Source organism: Phocoena phocoena, chromosome 4, assembly GCF_963924675.1.
Source record: "Phocoena phocoena chromosome 4, mPhoPho1.1, whole genome shotgun sequence".
Taxonomy (NCBI): Eukaryota; Metazoa; Chordata; class Mammalia; order Artiodactyla; family Phocoenidae; genus Phocoena; species Phocoena phocoena.
Genome location: NC_089222.1, coordinates 23,056,984 through 23,078,838, shown reverse-complemented (window position 1 = coordinate 23,078,838; position 21,855 = coordinate 23,056,984). Strand labels below are relative to the sequence as shown.

General features: G+C 47.5%; 1 protein-coding gene across 1 annotated transcript in view; it reads right to left on the bottom strand.

The window, feature by feature from the left end:
* Positions 1-21,855, bottom strand: part of CLSTN2 (calsyntenin 2) — a 564,000-nt gene that overhangs the window by 143,453 nt on the left and 398,692 nt on the right. The window contains exons 3-5 of the mRNA XM_065875795.1: positions 16,606-16,801; positions 15,656-15,864; positions 8,436-8,585 (exon numbers count right to left, since the gene is read on the bottom strand). Coding sequence (XP_065731867.1) covers positions 8,436-8,585; positions 15,656-15,864; positions 16,606-16,801 — 555 coding nt within the window. The remainder of the gene's footprint in view (positions 1-8,435; positions 8,586-15,655; positions 15,865-16,605; positions 16,802-21,855) is intronic.

The following is a 21,855-nucleotide window of genomic DNA, read 5'->3' as shown; positions in this document are numbered from 1 at the left end:
ACATACTTACCCCAGGCCCCAGCTAGTGACAGCATATCGAAGGGGTGGTGAGGGGTGTGCCCCTCTGCTGGTTTCCCTGGTAACTAATGAGCCAACCTGATGTCAAGTTCCCGTATAACTGGCAATCTCCCCATCCCCTGGGGAGTGAAGATGGCCACTCTGTCCTGCCCACCATCCGCTGCTGCACGCGGTGGTGGGGTGTCTATGCAGGACCTTGCTTCAGACGTGTAAGCTCCCCCATCCATTAAACCACTGACGTCTCTGTTGCTGATTCGGGGCTCTTTCTTTGGTCTTGAAGCTGGGCAAGCACAGGCCTTAGAGGCCTGCAGGGTACAGCCCAAACTAAAACTTGGTTTTCTTTCATCTGCTAAAATGACAAAGGAGATTCTCTTTCCACATGCACTGACTGACCCCTGGATTGAGCAGGTAAATGTGAAGCAGGAGGGAAGGAGCCAGGGCACAGCCATTGGAAGAATGACACAGCCTGAGGACATGACATAAACTGATTAGAACCAAATGGGTCCAAGATGGCGGACAAGTTGACTTCCACTAGACCTTGAGCCTCAGTATATGCTCATATCAGCAAGCTAAATGACACACCCACAGGTGCCATGACATTTCCAAGACCATAACCGATCAAAAAGTGGGCAGTGGCCCAATTCCTGGAAATCCCCGCCCCTTCCTAAAAGAGCTGGAATACTCCTTCCACTCATTAGCTTATGAAATTATCCACTCCTATTAAAACGGACAACCCCATACGCTGGTGCCTTTCTCACCTTCCAAGATGGCCCACACTCTGTGGAGTGTGTTTCTCTCTAAATAAATCCACTTCTTACCTATTACTTTGTCTCTCACTGAATTCTTTCTGCGATAAGACATCAAGAACCTGAGCTTCATTAAGTCCTGAAACCAGGTGTGTGATCTCATTTGGAAGACCGTGGTTTTTGGCTGGGCTCCAGTCCCATCCACGTGGGTTTGAGTCCCAGTCTGGGTTTTGGCCGGGTTCGAGTCCCTGCCATGTGGGTTCAAGTCCCAACCTGAGATGCACAGTTTCAAATGCAGGGAGTAAATCCATCTCCTGGTTAGGAGTAAATACAAGTGAGATATGATCAGAAATCTCTCCTTAATACTTGGAGACGTTACAAATTCTGTTGCAAAAGCACTAGCTGTCCAGCAAAGGTCTTTATACTCTCTGGTCAAGGTTTTTCTTGATAATAGAATAGCCTTTGATTACCTTTTAGCTGAACAAGGTGTCTGTGCCGTACCCAACACCACCTGCTATACCTGAGTTGACACTATAGGGAAGTTGAAACTCAGTTACGTAGGATTACTGAACAAGCCACTTGGCTTAAGAGGGGGACTGCTTCAGTGGGGTCTTTCTTTGATTGGTTTGGGTCTTGGGGACCATGGCTCTGAAGTGCACTCCAAACATTGAGAATTATCGTGCTTATTATAATCATAATAATAACCCTGGTGTGTTGTATTCTCTCAAAACCCTTTAAATGCATGTTTGCAGTTGCTAACTACCAAGCAAATGATCTCCCTAAGACTGGAACATCAGAAAAAAAATGAAGAGAATGATCAACTTAAGCATTATGGGCCTGGAACTGTGACCTGTGAATGTCACAGGGATTAAGCAAAGACACTGTGACCTATAGATACCACGCCAAGGATCAACAAAGCTGTGAGAACTACAGAGCAACAGGTGAGAGTGGTGTTATTGCCTTAACTTTTGATCACATCTCTCAGTTAGGCTGAGAGTTTGACCAAAAGGGGGGAACTGTTAAAGAAAACCACAGGCCCAAAAAGGCACTACCTGTGCTAAAGCCCGTGATACCAAACATAGATTTAATACCTGACCTGACTACGGTTTTGACCTTCCCCAGGCATGTAATCCTTTCTTTCTTTCTGTTTCTTTTCTTTCCTTCCTTCCTTCCTTCCATCCTTTCCTTTCCTTTCTTTTTCCTCCCTCCCTCCCCACTTCCTTCTTTCCTTCCTTTCTTTCTTTCTTTTTCCTTCCTTCCTTCCTTCTGAAGTATAGTTAATTTACAATATTATATTAGTTTCCAGTATATAAGATAGTCTAGGGATGTAATCTTAATTGGACAGTCTGGAATTTTCTGGTCAATGGAGACCCTTTACATCCCACAAAGGAAGAAGAGGTAATATGAATAATAGACCCTTGCCCTTCTCCCAAAAGAAGGTGACCTGGCCAGAAACAATTCTTTCTTTTCTTTTGCTAGTAACTTTCTCACCCCTCCCTCCTTCAATAAAAACCCTCCATTTTTACAACCCCTCTGAACACTGGGCGCTGCCCAATTCATGAATTGTCGAATAAAACCAATCAGATCTTCACATTTACTACACTGAATTTTGTTTTTTAACAATCCTTTAGAACACAATGTTGGTACCCTAATGGTAGTATCTTGGACTCCCTGGCAGGACAGTGAAGGAGGGAACTGAGGGCAAGGAGCCACCCTTTGCTCTGTCTTTCAGCCTGCAACAAGGGTGACATCACCAGAGTCCTCCAATGGACACATCGCCACCTTCTGAGCCTGCCTGTTTCTGTTTAAGCAAATCTGGGTACCTACATGGGCTTATCACTCTGTGATCCAAAGTCAATGCCTCTAAAGTAGTCAAACCTAAGTCAGCTCTTTGTGGTACTTGATCAATAATTGATCTGACTTTTGCAAGGGGCAGGGTGAAGCCGACTGACCCCTGGGGCCTGGGTATTTCTCTCCTTGGCAGGGTGGCAGGCAAGTGGACAGCTGCAGAAGGGACAGAATATATACTTGACAAGGCTTAGCAGTGGTTTACTCTACCCAAGGCATGCTGACTGCGTCTTGTCCCCTAGCCTATCGGGTCTCATGGGATTTGCCTGAAAATCTAACCTCCTTTGCTGCTCAGTAATTTGAATTGGTTTTGGAATAAATACGTGACTTTAGAAACTTTTCCAGAAGTGCTCTGCTTAGTGCGCTCAGGAAAATCATCCTTTTCAGCTGGTGTCCCTGCCCCAATTTCTGCATCCCAGCCACCATCTACGTGGTTGGCCAGAAAGTCCTTCTTCTCCAAGATCACCCCTCATCACGTCAGGGCGTGAAAGCCTCTGGGCTCCCCACTGCCCTTGGGGTAACACAGGAGGTCTCCCTCTTGATCTGGCCCCCACTGGCCTGTCCAATGCTGTCCCCCATGCCCTGGCCACACCATCCTCCTTCCCAGCTTCCTGACATCTGCTCCCTAACCTGGAACACTCCTCTTCGCTGTGCTAAAACTATTATCCTTCAAGATTGATCCCAGGTGCCTCTGCCGCAGGGGCCCTGCAAGGTTAAATGCCTCTCCCTTGTGTCCCCAATGCTCCCTCCAGCAGAGCTTGTGTCCCCCTTATTGCCTTCTATACTATGAGTCCTGGTAGGCCTTCTTTCCTCTGTATTCTTGGCCTTTCAGCACACAGTGGGCCTTCAGTAAAGGGTAAATGAATTCACGTCAGAGTATCTCCTACTGCGTCGTGTGTGTCAGTTTCAGTTATCTCACAGTGCGAATAACTAAGGGAAAATTAACCTCAACCAGCAGTTTTCAGGCTGCTGTCTTTTCCGCACAAAAATCTTAGACATACTCTAGGTGTTTAGAAGTATTTTCCGCATGACCTTCTCACTCCAAATGAAGGCCATGGACCAGGAACATGCAGATCGACCCCAGACTTACTAAGTCAGAATCTGGATTTTACCCAGCCTCCCAGGGGCTCATGTACACATTCAGATTTGAGAAGCATTCCTCTCAAAGACACCCTTCTCCTTCCTAACGAAGGCCTGGTTTGTGGAATGGTAGAAACGCCGAGACAGTTTGACGCACCTGGAGAATTATTCAAGCCCAAAAGAACAGAGAAGAAATGGTTCGTTATGTGGCTGCATCTCCTTTTCTTTCTATATGAAATAAGACACCTTACTGTGAAGGTAATAGGGGCAGGAATTGGGCCCGAGGGAGAAGCTCTAGGAACCTGCAGCGTTGGGTGAACCGATGCTGGGTGAGGTGTAATTGGCTGCCGTGGGATGGTGCCGTGGGATGAAGTTGGAAAATGAAGATGGGATTTTGCGGGGGCTGGAGTCTGGAAAGCTGATTTGATGTGGGAACTTCAGATCCAGAATGGCAGGATGTCTGGTCAGCAACATGCCTGGGAAAGAAACGGTGAAGGGCCAGGGAGAGAGTCTATAGTGGTTCTCTTCAGAGGGGAGCTGTTTTGCATAAAGGGGACAGCGACAGACTGAACTTTGGGTCTTGGGTGGCAGGAGCAGGTAATAATAAATACAAAATCTGACTTGCAACAATAAAAGGGAAAATGTCCTAAGTAAGTGTTGTGCAGACAATGTTTTCAGCTTGAAACAGAGAAAGAGACGGGCCGAGGGATTATAGAGAACAATAAAGGAAGGGAAAAAGAAGAGATGTGTTTCTCAGTATGACACTACATAACATAATGTAAACACTAAACAAACAAAACCCTCAAACCAGCAACTGAGTTGCAAATGCTCCTCTAGGACACAGTCTGTGGTCCCTACGAGCAGGGCTCAGTAGTGCCATCTCTGGCTGTGTCCATTGCTATTACTGCCCCCATCCCCCTGAGAGCCTCTGAGGGCACTGCATCCTCTGCAGTGCTCTGACCCATGGACGGATGCAGATTCTTCCCGAAGTCCTCAGGCGTGGGTACCTATAACCGCTTGGCAGAAGGGAAGCAGACACTAAGAAGACTGCAAGTGCAGATGCCTGGCATGAAAAGCACAAGCTCATCTTTAGCATGTGTGCTGCAGGCACACCTTTTTTCTGGCTCCTGTTAGAATCATCCATCTCCATGAGTAAGAGCTGCTATAGGGATACTGCGTGTTCTCAGAGCTCAGGACAAAACACAGAGGTTTAGTTCTCCCTTTCACCCACACAGGTCTAGCTGATGCTTCGAGGATGCTCTTCTGTCCTGGGCAGCTGAGAATGGGAGTGACATTTCCTTAGGAAAATCTCCACCTACCCCTGCAGAGAAAGCTGACCCTTACCACCTACTCAGAATTACACTCTCAGAATACAGCCGAGAAGACAAAACTCACGTAAGAGCAAGGCGCATATACCTGGTACCCTGGGGTCATTTTATGGATGCAAAGCCTTCCTCCCTTTGCTGCCAGCTGAGCCTCTGATAAGCCCTGCTCTGCCATTGGTGAGTGATGGTGGTAAGCAAGCTTTTAGGTGATGGACAGAAAGTTCGGGGAGTGCCAGGGACCGTGAGGAATGTAGTTGTGCCCTCAGGGAGCCCATATCATTTCTGGGAAGACAATATTCACCCACAGAAAAAAGACAGAGAATGGAATACCATAGCCCGAGCAGATGGTGCCTTAGCCAAGGTCTGAAAGGCAGGTGGCAGCAGAGCCAGGGGGTGGGATATCCCTCGTGTATAGCTGGGTAAGGCCAGCATCGCCTTGGGAAAGTGGCAGCCCTACATTCCTGGAAGGGGTTATTGTGATGGAAAAGAAGGCCTGGGGCATCACTGGAGTCTGGAAGGGAGGGAGGGTTCTAGCTGTGAGCAGGTCCCTTGCTCCTCCAGCGTAGCTAGCTCCCTGGGACAAGCTGAGCGCAGAAAGGGCTTGTGATGGCACTGACTGGAAGCGAGTGGTCCAGGGGACAGAAGGCTCTGAGCATGATGGATTGCTTTCACTATGCTGCAGTCCCCTCCTGCCTGGAGGGGAATGACTTAGAACAGGTACAAGAATTTGAACTGCCAAACTGCGATTGCTTGGTGACCGTCATTGCTTGAGAGAAGTCAGCTCAGGGAGGAGCCTCTGTTCTGGGCAATTACGCCCGGCACATGTCCGCAGAGCCCACACTCACAGCTGGGTCCCAAGGGCTTGGGGAGCATCGCGGCTCCTCACCCTGGCATCCAAAATCTTGGCTACCAACCCTCCCCTCCACCGACTGCTCCAAATTCGCTCCCCATTTGCTCCCCAGTCCACACCCCCTCCGCAAGCCAGACCGGCTTCCTGACATTGTTCACTGTGCCCTGAATGGCCTCCCGTCTCTTGGTTCCTCTCCTATTTTATACGGTGTAGCCTTCACCCGACACCCGCTTCAGGAAGAACCAGCCTTTCCCCTAGGAACTGGATGGGCTCTGCCAGCGAGGAGCAGCCTGCTTCATCTGTGGTTAACAAAACAAAACAAAACGAAGCAGACAAACAAACAAGGCTGGCAGACTTAGGCAGGGGGCCACCATCAAGTGGTTGGTCCAGATGTTACACCTGCTTACGTCGCTTTGCCTGGCACGGTGAGCAGGTTCAGGGAGGTGCTGCTTCCCTCTCGTCTTTGTTCCACACAAAGGTACATTTTTCACCATTCATTCATGCATTCAGCACTTGCCAATCACCTGCCTTGTGCCTGGCCCAGTGCTGGGGCTGCAGACACACCAGTAGATGGATAGCATCCCTGCCTCCTGGACCTCCCTGTCTAGAGCTGAAAATAGCCTCATGCCCCGAGGTAGGGGCCCCACGCATTCTTCACATGCAGGATGAAACATTATTAACACGTTTCACTTTGCATACATTTAACACTGAAACAAGTACAAACTCCATTAGGAAATTACATTTAAATATATTTCAATGTGATTCCAAATCTGTAGGTGTCTCATTTATCAAAGACAAAAAAGATTGGGTTCATTCTCCAGATATGGCCTTGTGTTTTGCTTTCCTCACTTTAAATCCCATTGTGAGCTCGTTCCGAGCTTAGAAAGCTTTTATATTCTTTCCAGGCTTTCTTTTCAAAAGTGGGACTTTCACTGGGGCCAGTTGTTACACGTCAGAATAAAACAAGGTGAGTTCTTCACTCAGGTAGCTTTGCACTCATTCATTCATTCGTTCATTCATTCAATGACTGTTACTTGAGCACCTACCATTGGGGCCAGACGTGTGCTAAACCTGAGAAATTCCACTGTGAACAAAAGAGACAGACTCCTGCCCTCAGGGTCCTCAGGGTCTAGTGAATTACACTCAACCAGAGTGCAGGCCCCCTGAGGTCAGGGACACACAGATTCCCACTCTGGCTTGTTCCTTTTTCTCTGTCTCTTGCTTGAAATAGACAGACACAGAGAAGACTCTCCTTTGTTCTTTACCTCTCACACGTCTTAGCTGTGTCTCTCCTACTCAGCATTTCACCTTGTCTACTTTGTTCAAAGGCAAGCGATTCCGGTTCTCTCCAGAGGTGGATTTAATTACCCCCTCCCATCTTTCTAGTTGCAAGATGAAGTAAGATAAAGTTGTGCAGGGGACGATCTGAGGGCAATGACCCAGTTGGGTCCTCAGGTGTCCTAGCTTTGCACCATGAGGTCCTGCCAGTCTGGCCTGCTGAATTGGATTAGGGATAAATGCCTGCCTAAAAGGCAGCCATTCAAGGTCTGACCAGTGACCTATATGTGGTCTGGCATCAGCCTGTCCCATAGGGACATGAACGACCAACACAGCTAATCGCACCCTCTCTTGGGGAGTTAAGAATGAAAGATACAGAGAGAGAGAGATAGAGAAAGAGGTAGAACGTAACAGGGGCCCTGAAGCTTTTAAGACCTATGAAGGGAAGGCAGCAGACAGAGGCACAAAGTGGATGAAACCATGGCACGCCCTAAGTTATGTGTAAGCAGAACCCTGCGACAGCATATCAACAACCAAAACGGTGGCACAGAGATAACTCCAGCATCCCTGCTCGGCCACCGGAACTATTGGTGCCATAAACATGGTTTATGTTATTCCATAAACCATCCAATCGTCTGCGAGCTCCATCTCTGCAGCTGGCCTTCCCATCCTTATTTGCCCTTAGTTCATTGCTACACCTGCATCCTCAAAGGGTAACCTGAACCTTCTGTCTTTGCATCCTAAAAGATCTAAACTAGCACAGATATCCATCTCCATCGAAGGCCATTGCTTCTCCATTACCAGAGCCAACACTTTAGAAACCCCCTAACACAGAGGCTGGATTCTGGATCTCCAGCCTCTTCCTGTACGCCCTCTGTGCAAGCCCAAGGAACATGCAACCTTCCCCAGGTGCTGAGCAATTATTAAAACTTGAAATGCACCAGCTGAACTCCGAACCCTTAGGTAAAGTGAATCGGCCCTTTCTCCTGAGCACTGTGGGACAATTCCTATTGATAGGAAGAGGTCATGAGACTTGAGAAAGGGCACACTGGACAAACTGGGCACACGAGTTGGATGAGTTGGCTTGGACATTCTCAGCTGTAAACTGGGGGTACTATATCGCCCAGGAGTTGTAGGAACAAACAGGCTACTCTATTTCTCACAGCAGAGTGCCTGTGCTTTACAAATTCCTCTAGTGATGCATTGTGATGATTGGAGGGCAAGTCCAGCACCTCCTATACACATGGCCAAGCTGCCTTCACCCAACAGTACTGACAAGAGCAGGCCCACCTTGCCAGCCAGGCTTGCAAACTGGCTTTACGTCCACCTGCACCAGGGTGTCCTGCGCTGAAGGCTTCTGTCCACAGTCGTAGGCGGTCACCAGGATCTCATACTGGCGTTGCTTGTCATAGCTCAGCTTTTCCGTGTTCCTGACGTTGCCTGAAGATACAGGGACATTGAAAATCATTTCAGATCAAGTTAACCACGTTGCAGTTCTTCAAAATCCCTTCTGCCCTCTTTCAACCTTCACCAGAATAAAATGTCCCCTTTCCCTATCTCTTTGTAAAGACTAGGGCAAGTAGGGACGTGGCTTCCACATGTGACCTGCTTGTGCCTTGGTGGCAGACTCTCAGGAACTGCTGGCTGGAGCCACCCCAGCTGTGGAACGGAACTGCCGGGTAATTCTGCCCACACATCTGGAATCCAACTGGTTGTGTTAAGTACGGGGTCGTCAGAAGACCACCCTAAACTGTACCAAACTAACCCTACATTAGGCTGTGTCCCTAATGTAGGGCAACGTATGCTCATCTGACATGAAATCTCTGGGAAAAAGATGGAATTCAGAAATGTCCCGACACGTATTTTTTAACATCTGGGCTCTTCGCCAGGAACGTTCATTGCCTCGTCTCACATTATTTTGCTACCAAATAGGAAGTAAAATCAATACGAGAAAACGTGTGACCTCTCTTCTGAAAGCTACACAGAATAACAGATTCCTTGCCCTGGTGGCAAAGACATTTTTCTCCTTCAAGAGAGACCAGACATTGTTTCTGAGCCATTTGTGTGTATTTGTTCCTGTGGGTTTGATATTATGGTTCAGAAATAAATCTTTGACAATTGATGAGCAAACTTTTAATTGATTATTTTTGCTGAAATACAATTTTGGTTTCAAAAAATGAATCAAGGCCTGATGTGCATTTAATACTTCTTACTTTTTTTTTTTTTTTTTGCGGTACGCGGGCCTCTCCCTGTTGTGGTCTCTCCCGTTGCGGAGCACAGGCTCCGGACGCGCAGGCTCGGCGGCCATGGCTCACGGGCCCAGCCGCTCCGCGGCATGTGGGATCTTCCCGGACCAGGGCACGAACCCGTGTCCCCTGCATCGGCAGGCGGACTCTCAACCACTGCGCCACCAGGGAAGCCCTACTTTTTACTTTTTGATTCCCAGAGCTTAAAGTCTCCCTTTGTTGAGAATAATTTCATTCTGGCTTTTTTTTTTTTTCAATGGTGGAGCTGACAGCAAATTAGAATTCAAACAATATCATCATTCTTTGCCAGAAGCGAAATCAAGAGAGTGGCATGGACATATATACACTACTAAATGTAAAACCGATGATACCTAGTGGGAAGCAGCCGCACAGCAAAGGGAGATCAGCTCGGTGCTTTGTGACCCTCTGGAGGGGTGGGATAGGGAGGGTGGGAGGGAGGGAGATGCAAGAGGGAAGAGATATGGGAACATATGTATATGTATAACTGATTCACTTTGTTATAAAGCAGAAACTAACACACCATTGTAAAGCAATTATACTCCAATAAAGATGTTAAAAAAACAAAAAAACCCCAAATAAACCAACAAGCAAATACACAAACATGGAATGGCTGACTCAGGTATATATATTTCATTTTTGTGCACCTTTGTTAAAATTAAAAAAAAAATTATTGAAGTATAGTTGATTTACAATGCTGTGTTAATTTCTGCTGTACAGCAAAGTGATTCATTTATACATAGATATACATTATTTTTCATATGCTTTTCCATTATGATTTATCACAGGATATTGAATATACTTCCCTGTGCTATATTGTAGGACCTGGTTCATCCATCCTATGTAATACTAGTTTGCATCTGCTAATCCCAAACAACCCCCTTGGCAACCACAAGTCTGTTCTCTATGTCTGTGTGACTCAGGTATATTTTTATGTTTCATCAAAACTAAGGGGAAACTTTTTAATGAGTTTTCTTCCATTCCAACTGATGTATATTGTTCATGCAAATTGAGACAACAGGGACTGACCCAAGAAAGCTCGGAAAATTAGAAAAGCCACATCACGTGTTAAAGATAGGAAAAATTCATCCACCCATCACTCAATATTAGTAAGACAGTACTCAGCACGAGGTCATGAGCAGGTGCTACGAATGTGAGCATATGTCAGGGTGTGGAGGGTCAGGGAGTACGAAGTTGCCCAAGACATTGGACCAAGAATTGGAATCATTTCTTCTGCTATCTGCTCTGGACTGTTTCTAAAAATGCAACTGCGGCCAGTGACTGGAAGTCAAATTTCCTTTAACAAAGCCGGTCAAGAATCTCTGAATAAAAATGTGTTTGCTGTATCTTTGGCCTTGTGGCGGATGTTCAGAATCCCTTTCCTTTTTCTCCAAATATTTGTTTCGGTCTCAGCTCGGGGCCCCAAGCACATCTGCAACAGCTCACTGTGGGGTTGGTAACATCCCCTGTGGCTTCTGTTAATAAATTAGTTCGTGGTTAGAGCCATCACAGGGGAGGACTTCTGCCAGGTGGAAGCACTGCAATAGGACCACGAGAAGTATGTTTCAGCAACATCTAATTGAACAAAGGTTTTAACTTTCTTTAAAGTTAAATGGCTCTCAAAAGATACACTTCGTAGAAGAGGAAGGCTCAGGGTTTACTGTCCGTGTGACATTCAGCAGACCAAACACTACCGATTGCGGTAGAAAAATAAATAAACACACGAGCCCGCAATCCTTGGCTCAATTTACGGCAGCTCCCCTTCTGTAAGAAGTCTTAATGAAACTGAGAAACTACTTTACTTTCTCCACCACCACCGACTTCACGCATGGGAGAATGGGTTTCAGAGCACCGGATTTGAAGCATCAGAGTATAATATTTTCACTGATGGTTGTAGAGGGAAGGGTCGTGTTTGGCTAAGTCACACATTTAAAAACATTTTGAAAGATCAGAAACAGCCCTGCTTTTTGCTTCTGTGACAATTGTGTTATTTTCCCCACACGTGAATGATTTCTCCTAGAGGTGCCTTCTCAGGAGAACTGAGTCCACAGTTAACCCAGGTGAGTACTGATCTCTGGGCTTATTTCTCTGTTCCAGATGAACTTGGGAAGGTTAACTCTCAAAGAACTATCCGTACCTACCACGTGTCATAGTGAAGGTATTTTTTAAAACCTCAGGTGAAGTAGGGGTTGCAATGAGACAAGTGCACTTACCTGCACCCTCCTTCTGATGGAATTTAAATCGGAGTCGCCCTGTAGGAAACGTATGCAGGCCAGTCACTTTGCAAGTGTTCGTACCTTTTGGCCATGCAATTCCACGTCTAACAACTGACTCCAGAAATAATGATAAAAATTGCAGACAGAGGTGCAAATATGTTCATCTAAGCATTATTTATTACACTGAAAAAGAGTAAAGAAACTGGATGCCCAATAGTAAGAGGCAAGCTAAGCCCGATTCTCTGCTTAGACGGACTGCTGTTCGTGCTAATTGCGAAGCATGTTTATGGATGGAAAAAATCCACACAATCGAACCTTAAGTGAAAAGGGGAAGATAAAGAAAAGCAAGGAAAGCGTGGCCTTATTTTGTTCAAGAACTTCATAGAAGAAGTGCTGGTAGAATGTCAGTAGTGGTTCTCTTGGGTGGGATTACAGGTGACTTACTTCTTCTTATACTTTTCTATGCTTCCCTTGTTTTCCACAAAGGACGTGCGTTTCTCTTCTATTCAGGTGGAAGAGAAGTGTCTTCACGTACTTGGAGAACAAACAGACTTGAGGACACACTGTGCTCATAGGTATCCGATGCCTGTTACTCACCAGGACAGCCTGTGGAGGGCTCAGCAGAGGCTGCATGAGACCAACCACTGCTTGGAAGGTCGAAAAGTCTGCCAAGTGGAGACCGGGTGTCACCGAGAGCCGCGATGCTCCCTTAGCCATCATTGCCATCCCTGGCTGAGTGCAGTACTTAATTCCCATGTTACAATGAGGATCTGAGGCCAGGTTTAAGTAGCTTGTCAAGGACCTCTCTCTCTCTCACACACACACACACATACACAGAGTGGTAGACGTAGGATTAAGACACCTTTGTATTTTTGAACTTAAATACCACTGCCACGTGTTCCTGTCAAATGTCACTGAAGACAGTGATAATATCACTGGTGAAAGGGCTTTGGGACCAACACTCAGGGGACCTGGCTCCAGTCCCCACTCTGCCACTGAGGTGACAGCTGCTATTTGGCCAGCTCTTCATGCTTTAGGAATCAGTTTTTCCATCAGTTCAATGGAAGTGAGGAACGAGGCCCTCCCAATCTCAGAGAGACCAGCCAAATGCTAGAAGATGGGGGGCTGGAAGCCGTCTGAAATGGATCCAGAATTTCCCAAGAGGGAGGTAATGCCACCAACTCAGTTACTGGCTCATAATTTCAGTCTGTAAATCCATGGGGAATGAATACCCTTCATGTCCCAGTCACCCAGGTAAATATCTAATAATCGTGGCCCCATGGAACACTACATGCTAAGTACCTGTGAACATCATCCCCAGGCACTGCCTCTCCCTGAGGCCTCACTACCCCACAGTGGGGCAGGGACTGTTACTGCCATCATTTTTCAGGGGAGGAATTCAAGGGAAGGGAGGCCGAAGACTTCTGGTTGGAAGAGGTTGAGTCTTGTGTTAAAAGAAAAAGTCCTGGGGCCTGAATGAGTGGAGCCCAACTCAGCAGTGCTCTTCCTTTTTTTTTTAAATTAATTTATTTTACTTTATTTATTTTATTTTTGGCTGCGTTGGGTCTTCGTTGCTGCGCGTGGGCTTTCTCTAGTTGCGGTGAGCGGGGGCTACTCTTTGTTGTGGTGCGTGGGCTTCTCATTGCGGTGGCTTCTCTTGCTGTGGAGCATGGGCTGTAGATGTGCGGGCTTCAGTAGTTGTGGCCCATGGGCTCAGTAGTTGTGGTGCGCCGGGCTTAGTTGCTCTGCGGCATGTGGGATCTTCCCGGGCCAGGGCTGGAACCGTGTCGCCTGCATTGGCAGGTGGATTCTTAACCACTGCGCCACCAGGGAAGCCCAGCAGTACTTTTTCGAATGTGCATGCAAAGAACTTCTTCAAGGAGCTGGGAAGGTCACTGGGAGAAGTGATGGCTAAGGGCCAACTGGGAAGCTCATTAGAATGGGAGCTGCTTCTGCATCTGCCCTTAGGTCCTGCCTTCATTACTTGAGAAATGCTTTTGTAAACCTCGCCATGGGCGGGGTGGGGGGGGCGGCACGCTCCCGGAGTGCCGGCTCTCCTCTTCATCTCAGGCTGTAAACCAACGCTGGAGGCAAAGGCCTGGCAAAGGACCATTACTTACTTTTAATGAGACAGCTAGGTAAATAAATTGGCATGTGTTAGTGAAATGGCTCATCAAGGTGAGTAATTATCTTCATGACTGGGGCAGTTTACCCTCAGGTGAAGGAATTTGCATCTCCTCTCTCCCAGGTCCTGGCTCTCCAGAACTAAGCAGGAGGCCAAGGGCAGCTTGACCACTTGTTCCAGATACCCTCCCCCATGTCCAGTCTAGCTCTTCAGCAAGGACTTGTCACTCCCCAAGTTCCACAGCTCTTGTGGATATAGACAGCACAGCTGATCGTAGGGGACCAGAAACATACAAAGCAGTTGTTTCATATTTTGTAGAGTGGCGTGTGTGTGTGTATACGTGTGTGCGTGTGTCATGTATGTCTGTGTGGTGGGGACAGGCCAGCCACTTCATAGGGCGTGTAGGAAAAGCTATCAGGAGCAGTTCTTCTAATTGAAATTACCTGCTTCTTAGTCCTGAACCAAACTTTAAAGTCCAATATTTTCTCCTTTGCTTTCTCATGCGTTGATCTTGTGTCCTACACACTTAGCATCTAGTGATGTCCAGGTGTATAACTGACACTGGCCACGTGTTTGAGCAACTTTTAAGGAAACTTCCTTATCCTTATTACCATTTTGTCTGTTTGATGAATATTGGTTTCATCTTCTGAGACAGATCATAATAAACTCCAGGAGACCAAGGATGAGGGTGTCTCCTTGGCCTCCATGCCCTATGGAATCTGCTGCAATTCTCAGGATGCAGAAGACTCTGTCACAGGGTAAGTTTCTCCCTGGTCTCAACATCAGGAAACACGGGAAGCACTGAAGATTTGCGAGCAGGTGACTGATGGTATTTCCCTCTAGGCGTGGGCTACCAGGAGGCTGAGGGCTAATTCACTACCTAACCCTGGTTCATGGCACTCTTTGTTCACCACCCTCACCCTTGACTCTGCCTGACTCTCTATTTTTTATTTTGATTTGTTTTTTTGCTAGATGGTAAGCTCCATGTGGGCAGGCCCGCTTCTGTTTTGACTTCCCCCCTATCTCTATTCCCAGTTCCCAGCACTGTACCTGGCACTTAATAAACATTTGTGGTGTGGATGAGTCTCAGGTTTTGCAACTTTGCCATCACTGAACAGTTAAATCCTATTTGAAACAAAGTGAGGATAATGTACATACACCCACACACTCATGCTAATAATGACACAATATACTTGATTACTATCAAGTTATTGAGAATTACAGTTAAAGTGGGCTGAGTTGATTGGGTCTCTGGCTGTGGTGTTTACACTGCAATGAGTTTTTTAATAATGGTGATGGGGAAGTACCCGAATGGCTTTCTAGGATTCTTTTCAGTTCAGTAAGCTTAGTTTGAGATTGGAGTGTGGTGGGAGGGGTCTTTCATTCCTCATTCTCACTGGGGTGGAAGTTCTCAAAAACCCTTGGCAAGAGCTTTAAAGATTCCTGAATGGATCTATAGCTTGGACGGTGTTTCCAAAATCTCCGCCTTCTCTTTTAGCTTCTCTCTGTCTGGGAGCAGATTGTCGTGGTGTGGCTAATGTTACACTTGTTATACAGGAAACTCAGATGTGGCTGAGTTGATGGCATGGCTCACATCTGGATGACGGCAGGAAAATTCTACCAGAAAACCAACCTGTCTTCAGTATCCAAATGCGTGGCATTGTGAGTTCCATAGTATTTACTGAGGAGGTTTCTGGGGTGTTTTAGACCTGGCCAGGCTGCTGATTACGTAAGGTCATCCCTTCTAGCGCAGGGCTGAGTTCTGGGTTACAGAGCCTACATCAGGGATAGCAAGGGAGGCGTCACCTGCCAAGTGCATTCAAAGCCCTCACTTGGCCTTCAAAGGGGTGGGGGGTGGAGCTGTTTCCCTGCTTCCATTCACCGGGGTCCTCTCGGGACACTCACCGTTTCTGTCGATGGCAAAAGGCACATCAGTTGTGACGATTTCATAGTTGCAAATCTGGCTGTACTGCGGGGAGCAGTCCTCGTCGACAGCCTCCACCTGCAGGATGCTGTCGTAGATCTTGCCCTCTGTCACGACAGCCTTGTAGGCCGGCTCTTTGAAGGTGGGAGCAAACTCATTGACGTCCTTCACCTGGATATGGACCACGGCCCTAGGACCACACACAGGAAGGAAGAGATGGTGGTAAAGAAAGAATCACACCATCCTCCCACACCTCCCACAGGTACTGACTCAGGTCCCAAGGTCAGGAGAGTAGAGAGACCACACGACAGTCGGGGTGGCTGTTGTCTGGGTGTTCTGTCCTCCCTCTCATTGAGACCCCTTTACCTGTCCTTGCCCTGATCCTCTGAGACGAATCCACCCCAGAGAGGTGCCTCCCCTTCTCTGACCTTCCTAGTTACAGAGCTTTAGGCGACACATTTCCTCTATCTCCCCATTCCCTCCGCTATTCATTCACTCCAACCAGTAAGAATTGAACCACTCTTACTCTGGGTTAGGGGCTGAGCTAAACTCTATTTGAGAGTTACAACCCCAGATGAAAAGTACTGTGACGGAGAGAAGCACATGGCCTGGCAGAAATCCAGGGAAAAGTCCCAGCGATGTCTGCAGGGATGGGCTGGCTGACAGAAGGCTTCCCAGAGGAAGTGACATCTGAACTCAGTCCTGATGGTAAAATAGGAGTATCTTCATGGGGAGCAGAGGGGTGGAGTATTCTAGGGGTAGAAGGAGGCCCGCGCTGATGCCTGTAGGGGCCTGGGGACCTGGCCAGCAGTCGGGCAGGCCGGAGCAGCACGGTGTGACCACTGCACATGCATATCTGAAGAGCAGCGTGTGAATGGAGATGGGAGGGCAGGGGTGGGAGGGGTCCAGGGAGCTCCATCAGGTCACTCACTTGTGCGATTTCTTCCAGGCCGTCTCCTGGGGCCCCGTGCCACAGTCGTAGGCCTGGATGATGAACGTGTACTCCTTCTGCAGTTCACAGTCGATGGGGCTTCTGGCGCGGAGCCGGCCCTCTCCCGACGTCTTGTTGAGCACCACAGCCTCAAAGGGCAGCTCCTGGCCATGGATCTTGAATGCACAGATTTCCCCTGCAAGAGGATGGAAGGCAGAGAGCGGGGATCCTGAGAACGGCCACACTGGACACAGAGCTTCAACTGGACCAGATTTGCAAACCCAAAACCAGACCATTTCCTCCACACAGATAATTGTTAACGCAGAAGCGGCCTTTGGGCTTCCCTGGTGGCGCAGTGGTTGAGAGTCCGCCTGCCGATGCAGGGGACGTGGGTTCGTGCCCCGGTCCGGGAAGATCCCATGTGCCGCGGAGCGGCTGGGCCCGTGAGCCATGGCCGCTGAGCCTGCGCGTCCGGAGCCTGTGTTCCGCAACGGGAGAGGCCGCAACGGTGAGAGGCCTGCGTACCGCAAAAAAAAAAAAAAAAAAAAGAAGCGGCCTTTAGAGACTCAGACCAACATGTTCATGTCCTGGATGGTAAAACTGAAATGTGCCCCATCCGGTGTACCCGGCAGAAAAAGTGGGGTGTGTGGGTGCTCATCAAGCAGGGAGCTGGCTGATATCTCACTTTGCCCCTTTTCCCAGGAGGTTTCTCGTTTGCCCTCTGCCCAGTATGAGATTAAGGAACTTGCCCGCAGTCAAAAGACAAATGACTGCAGAGGAAAGGAGAAAAAGGCCAAAGCTTTCAGTGTCTTTTGTTTTGTGACAACATCCTTGATTCTTCAAAGTGTGCTCTGTGAAGCAGCAGCCTGGGCATCCCTGGGGAGCTTGTTAAGAATACAGACTCCCAGGTCCCACCTGGACCTCCTGAGTCAGTATATGCATCTTTTTTTTTTTTTCTGGTGTGTCCATGATGTCTTTTTTTTTTGAAGTATAGCTGATTTACAATATTGTGTTAATTTTTGCTGTACAGCAAAGTGATTCGATTATATATATATAATGGAAAGATACATATATACATATTCTTTTTTGTTTTGTTTTGTTTTGTTTGCGGTACGCGGGCCTCTCACTGTTGTGGCCTCTTCCGTTGCAGAGCACAGGCTCCGGACGCGCAGGCTCAGCAGCCATGGCTCACGGGCCCAGCCGCTCCGTGGCTTGTGGGATCTTCCCGGACCGGGGCACGAACCCGTGTCCCCTGAATCGGCAGGCGGTCTCTCAACAACTGCGCCACCAGGGAAGCCCTTATATCCTTTTCTATACAGTTTATCACAGGATATTGGATATAGTTCCCTGTGCTACATCGTAGGACCTTGTTGTTTACCCAGCCTATATATAATAGTTTGCATCTGCTAACTTAATGAGGGTCCCCAGGTGATCTGTTTGCTCAGTAACTGTGAGCAGCATTGCTTGGCTCTGTCCTTTACTCTCGGTTTAAGCACTCCGCGTTGCTGTAGCCCCCTCCCCCTTCTCCCCTCCCCCCCTTCACGTCTCTCACCTACCACTTCCCTGCGGGGACAGGGACACCACTTGGAGTTGCCATGTTCTCTCCAAACAGTGGGCGTGAGTTTGTGTGAGTTCCAGCATCCCTGTGGAGCCTGAAAAGCCAACTTCTTGAAGAGCTGACCATGTTGTGCAATGAATACATTTCTCTCCGTCAGCTGGGTTCATGTGTATTATAGCTATTTCTCAGCATTAAAACAAGACCACGAAAATATCTTCTTTATCTCAGTTGATGGATGTTTGTTTCTTGAACCCTGACTGTAAGCCCTGTAGTAAGTGTCCTGGAAAGTAATGAAGATTTGAGACACGTTCTCTTCCTGTGTTGAGGGAGCTTACACGCTTGTTGGGGAGACAATGTGCAGATGTCCAGAAAGACCCTTCATAGTGCAAAGGGTTGTGTGAGTGTCACATGACACGGGCAGCAAGGTGTCCAGCTATAGGCTGCTGGGGAGTAAAACACAGGCTTGAGCCCAGGGGCCTGAGTCACGTTCCAGGTTCACTACTGACTTGTTGATTTAGTCAAATTATAGTGACTCTCTGGGTTTCAACTGTGTCACCTGTAAAAGGGCCCAGGAGATAATGTCGCAGGGAGAACATCTACCTGACATGCCCCAAGCCTGGTCTGACATTGCCCCAGCTGCACTGCTGTGACCAGGATGAGGTGCCTACAGTCTAGAGTTTAAGGGGGGCCTCAGGCTCAGGGTGACCAGGCATCTGCCCACAAAGCACAGGCACCGTGAGGAGAAGGGGTAACGCGGCTGCATGGCTGCTGTGTGTCAGGCATCGAGCTTTGTACCTCCGCCCAGGTGATCTGGTTTAATCGTCACAACAACCCTGCAAGGCAGGTGTTTTATACCAATCTGTACAAATTAACAACAACAGCAAAAAGGATCAAAGGAGTTATTACTTGCCCAAGGTCACAGAGCGAAAGTTGGTGTAAACCCCAAGTATGGCTGAGTCGTAACTCCACGCCCTCTCTGCCCCACCGCGCTGTCTCCAAGCAGCCCCATTACTTCTTAGGGGACCGCCGAGGGAATTGCTTCCAGTAACATTCTACATTCCCACTCAAGGCTCACTCAGGAGAGGAAGTCCCCACCCCATTTTACATATAGGAAAGTGCCCCGATCTTTTATTGACAATGTTTTCTGAAATGGTCAGTCAATATTAGTTTTACCTTTAGGCTTTTGGTTTTTATTATTTCGTCGATCCTCAATTTCATTATGAACACTCCACTTTCACTACATTCCCTCCTGGCCATTTCTCAAATGTAGTTGTGGAATAATGGACAAGACAGACAGCTTGTGGGCAGGCTCTAACAAGAAGGCTGGTTCCCATTCCATCGCTGTTGCTCAGGCCAGTTACTGTCTCTCGGACAAGGCTAGCTCTGCAGCCTTCAGGGCAGGAGAACAGGTTACATCGCATCCTCAAGTTTCATTTCTGCTCTGAATTGGCTGGGGTTGAGGGGATGGACTTCTGACATGCCTGCTTTGAGATTCTATCCCAAGATCAATGCCAATGTGGGAATATTAGCAGCGAATGAGCCCAGACTGGATCTGGGGTGTTCTCTGGAGTGGCCAACTACAGCCATGATTCTAAGACCCATCAGACCACACCATTTCTCTTTGAAGAGTCCAATTAAACTAAATATAAATGAGGGTCATTTTCTGTTGGAGATATTTGATCACACCTAAAGTAGTTCTCAAGGCTCAGAAATCCTGAACAAGAAGAAAGGAGAGGAAGGAAGAAAAGGCAAAGGAGGAGGGGGAAATGCAGACACAAGGGGAAGGTAAGAAAAAGTAAACCTCAGGGCAACGTATTTTCATCCAACTAAATTCAGCTCAATAGAACCAGAATTTTTTGAGGATGGAGTAAGTAAGTGCAAGGCACCATGCTGGGTCTGGAGACACATAAAAAATGACTTGTATACCTTAAGGGATAAAGATACCCGATCCTCAAGTCCTCATTACCTCCTAGAAGAGACAGTGAAGTTCACAAGGGCGGTGCCATGCCCACTTAGTTTGCACCAGCTCAGACTGAGATGGGACTTAGCCCCCTTCAAACAAAAACTAGAATTCATGCCACGCTCATTTATCCCACCTCTTCATCTGACCTGTGTGTTCTGGTTGCAAAAACATTCATTCGTTTATTCTTCCATTCACTCACCTCATATTTATTAGGGACCATGCACCCAGCACTGGCAAAGCTGTGATGAACAAAACCCTGGCCTATAAGCTGCTGGCAGTCATGTGTGGGAGGGAAATAAGGAATCAGATAATCAGCTACCTTTATGAAGGATGGCGATGGTGATACATGCATTGAAGGAGGGCTTCTTGGTGCTAAGAGACTTCTGACCTGGGCAGGTCAGGCAGGGAGGTCTAAGCTAAGGATGTGATGGCTCAGCTGAGATCACAGGAAGAGAAACAGGGAGGCACCCAGGCCACGAGGGAGGGGACTGAGTTTCAGGCAGAGGGAGCAGCACACTGTAGAACCCTTCAGAAGGAAGGGACACGGGACTGCAGAGACCGACGTGGCCAGAGTAGAGGCAATGGGGTAGGGCCAGTTTCATGGGTGTGTGACCTGAGAGGCACATGAGGGCCATGTACTCAAGAGGGCCCAGAGCTTGGCTGAAATCTCTGCTGTCACCATGTTGAAATTCTTAATAATTTTATCTTTGAACTTGGATTTTGTAAAGGAAGGCTGATGGGACAATGGAGCGTGTTCTGAGCACAGCATTATGGTGGACCCACGATGTGGGGATGGGGGAGTGGCATTCAGGGGGACTCAGAGACAGAACAAGGTAAGCATATGACAGCTACGAGTGCATAGTCCACTAAGCAGGGAGCTGACAGCCCCGAGAGGCTACCCCTTCTGTTTGAACCAAAATTGTTTTGAACACAGAAAAAAGGCAAGCAACCGAAGAACATTGTCCTTTCCTTTCTTACTATGTTACTTCCCTGTAGTAGCCAATCACTTATGCTGAAAATGATGACAGAGAAGACAAGGAAAGATAAAACAATCCATTATTCCTTTTCTTTTCACACCGTCCTTACTATCAGCAAGTCAAATATAGAGAATGTTGGTAGAATATGCGCATATCAAGAAGTGAAATGAAAACCATGGAGTACCATTTGTGTAGCCTTTACAATGCTCTGGTAAAGAATTAAATACATATGCATACCTGAGCTAGAACATGCAAATGCTGTAATTTTCAGAGATTCTGCACAGCAGTTAACTGCTCTTCTGTTTGCATTTGAAACAAATGGGCATTGCACAGTATGAAGATAAACTGTAAAATCCATGCTAATCATTTAAAAATTGTTCTTTACTTAGAATCACATCAAATAGCAAATTAAAAGCACAGCAAGTTGAGAGACTGTGGAAGGAATGTCCTGGGATAGAATCCTGAGGAGGAAGGGTATTTAAAACTGCAGTTCCCAGTATCTGTGAATGACACGTTGGGCTATCACGATCTTTTGTGAGGCCTGCCGCTAGAACTCGTTGTGACTCATGAAGCACTGTAGTGGGAGGGTGATGTACTTAAAAGATCAGACCTAATGGTTTCTATATAAAAAATATTGTAACAGGGAAGAACAAAATCTGACTCCACGTTGGATCTGTTTCTTTTACTTTAACCTTTGCTCTCTGTTGCTATTTGTTACTATGATCACTAAAAGGATGTTGTCTATGGCTATT